Source organism: Arachis ipaensis, chromosome B03 (assembly GCF_000816755.2).
Source record: "Arachis ipaensis cultivar K30076 chromosome B03, Araip1.1, whole genome shotgun sequence".
NCBI lineage: Eukaryota > Viridiplantae > Streptophyta > Magnoliopsida > Fabales > Fabaceae > Arachis > Arachis ipaensis.
Genome location: NC_029787.2, coordinates 86,289,796 through 86,292,290, shown reverse-complemented (window position 1 = coordinate 86,292,290; position 2,495 = coordinate 86,289,796). Strand labels below are relative to the sequence as shown.

The window sequence follows — 2,495 nt, the reverse complement described above, 5'->3', positions numbered from 1 at the left end:
AGTTTTTTTTTTTTTTTTTTGATTTCATATTGTTCAAAACCTAAAACAATCGTGATTTAAAATAATTGTGCATATGGCATGGTGGAACACCAAACTTAGTTTTTGGTTATGTGATATAAGAATGGTCAATTAAACTCCTAAGATATGCATAATCAAGATCTTATTGACCTATCTTAGAGTGCCTCTGGGTGCACCAAACTTGATGTCCACCATATGCTTCATGCAAGTTTCTAATGAGCGTGCATAAAGTTGTTTTTAGGGTTTTAAATTCATAATGAAAACTACTTTATTGCTAACTAATGAAACATAAAATGAAAGGATATTAGACATGGGTTGCCTCCCATGAAGCACTTCTTTAACATCACTAGCTTGACGGTTGTCCCTTATTAGGGAGGGTGATGATCATAGTGTCTCAGTTATTCCCCTCTCACAGTGAGCTTTCTTCTAGTGCTTTCTTTGATTATCTCAGCATGCTCTAGTGATAGGATCTTGTTCACTATGTAACATTCAGACAATTGTGGAGGTTGCTCCCTTGATTGGTAGCTCAACATCACCTTATCCATAGGTGAAAAGCATTCAGTTGAGATTTTTTTATTTCTCCAACCTCTTAGCACCTTTTTCTTGAGATTCTTCCCCTTTTTAGATGGTGCTTCATTCTTGGTAGGCTCAATGTCAGGAGCTTTAATTGTCACAATTGGAGGTTTGCTTGTGGATCGTCTTTGGTTTCCTTTACTCCTTGAGCTCTTGGCGTCTCTTCAGCTTCTTTCTTTTCTTTCAGGCAGGGGCTTAGGAATTCTGGAAGTGACTCCTTGGTTGCTTCCTTTGGGTCTCCATCATCAATCTCTATACATTCCTTCTCTTGAGTCAGAACTTGCAAGTTTCTAAAGACATTGAATACTAGGTGCTCATCATGCACTCTTAGCATCAATTCTCCTCTTTCAACATCTATCAGTACTTTTCCTGTAGCTAGAAAGAGTATTCCCAAGATGATATAGGTGTTGCAGTCCTCCTCCATGTCGAGGATCACAAAGTCAGCTGGAAGAAAAAACTTTCCTACTTTCATCAGTACATTCTCCACCACCCCAAGTGCTTGCTTGATAGATTTGTCAACCATTTGGAGAGCTATCTGTGTGAATTTCAATTCATGAATTTGAAGTTTCTTCATGAGAGACAGAGGCATCAGGTTTATATTTGCACCAAGGTCACACAATGACTTCTCAATTGTTATGTTTTCTATGGTGCAAGGAATATGAAAACTTCCAAGATCCTTTTTTTTCATTGGGAGAGTCCTTTGGATGATAGCACTACATTCTTTTGTCATCACAACAGTTTGTCCTCCTTCCAAGGACTTTTTCTTTGAAAGCAGTTTCTTTATAAACTTGGCATATAATGGCATATGTTCAAGGACTTCTATGAAAGGGAGGTTGATGTGGAGTGTTTTGAATACCTCTAGGAATTTAGAGTATTGTTTCTCCTTGTCTTCTCCCTTGGCTCTTTGAGGATATGGAAATTCGGGGACACATGGTTTTTCCTCTTTCTTCTTCTCTTGTGGCTGTGGTTTAAGGGTGCTCTTGTGATCCTTCTCAATTCCTTCCTCTGTCTTCTCTTTTGAACCTTCTTTGTCATGTTCTTCCTGGATGGTAACTTATTTTTCCACAATCTTCTCACTTCTTAATGTAATTGCCTTGCACTCTTTTCACTTTGTAGCTTTGCATTCCTCCTTTGGATTGGGGATTGTGTCACTAGAAAAGGCATTTGTGGGTTTCTCAGCAAGTTGCTTGGCCATCTGGTCTATTTGCCTCTCAAGATTTTTAACTGTGGCATCTTGAATTTTCATGAACTTCTCCAGCATTGCTTCTAGGTTGGAAATTCTCTGGAACTCTGGTTGAAGTTGTGGTTGTGTGGGATGTGAAGGTTGTTGATGGAAATTTTTGGAGCCATTTGAAGAGTGGTTAAATGAAGATGTGCAGTAGTTATTCTGAGATATTTGTGAGGTGTTATAAGGTTGGAAATGTGTGTTTTGGGGTTTTCTGTATTGGTTGTTGTTAGTGGGTGGGTGGTTGTAATTGTTTGTATTACGGAAGTTGTTAGAGTTGGAGTTCCTTTGCCCTTGATTCTGGTTGTCTCCCCACCTCAAGTTAGGATGATTCCTCCAAGATGGATTATATGTATCACCATAGAAGTCATGCTGAAAAGGACTTGAGGTGTTATTCACATATTGGACTTGCTCAGGACCTTGTTGCTCATAGTTGAATGTCTCAAAACCTTCTTCAGATTGATTCCATTCATTTGAGATTTGAACTTGGCTTTGTGTGCTCACAGCAGCTAGTTGTAATCCATCCATTCTCTTGGTCATCATCTTCATTTGTTGCTGAATTTGTTGGTGCATGAGCTTTTTTCTGGGCCAGGATAGCATCCACCCCATCAAGCTCCAATACTCCTTTCTTTGGAGTTGTGTGCCTCTCCGAAGAGTAAAAATATTGATTGTTTGCCAC

General features: G+C 39.1%; 1 protein-coding gene across 1 annotated transcript; it reads right to left on the bottom strand.

Moving 5' to 3' along the window:
• LOC107633369 lies at nucleotides 689–1,396 on the bottom strand. The gene has a single exon (XM_016337003.1). It carries the CDS (start codon nucleotides 1,394–1,396, stop codon nucleotides 689–691), a length of 708 nt encoding a protein of 235 aa, XP_016192489.1.

Coding starts and splice junctions, on each gene's coding strand:
- LOC107633369 (XM_016337003.1), bottom strand. CDS start 1,396: ATGCCATTATATGCCAAGTTTATAAAGAAACTGCTTTCAAAGAAAAAG.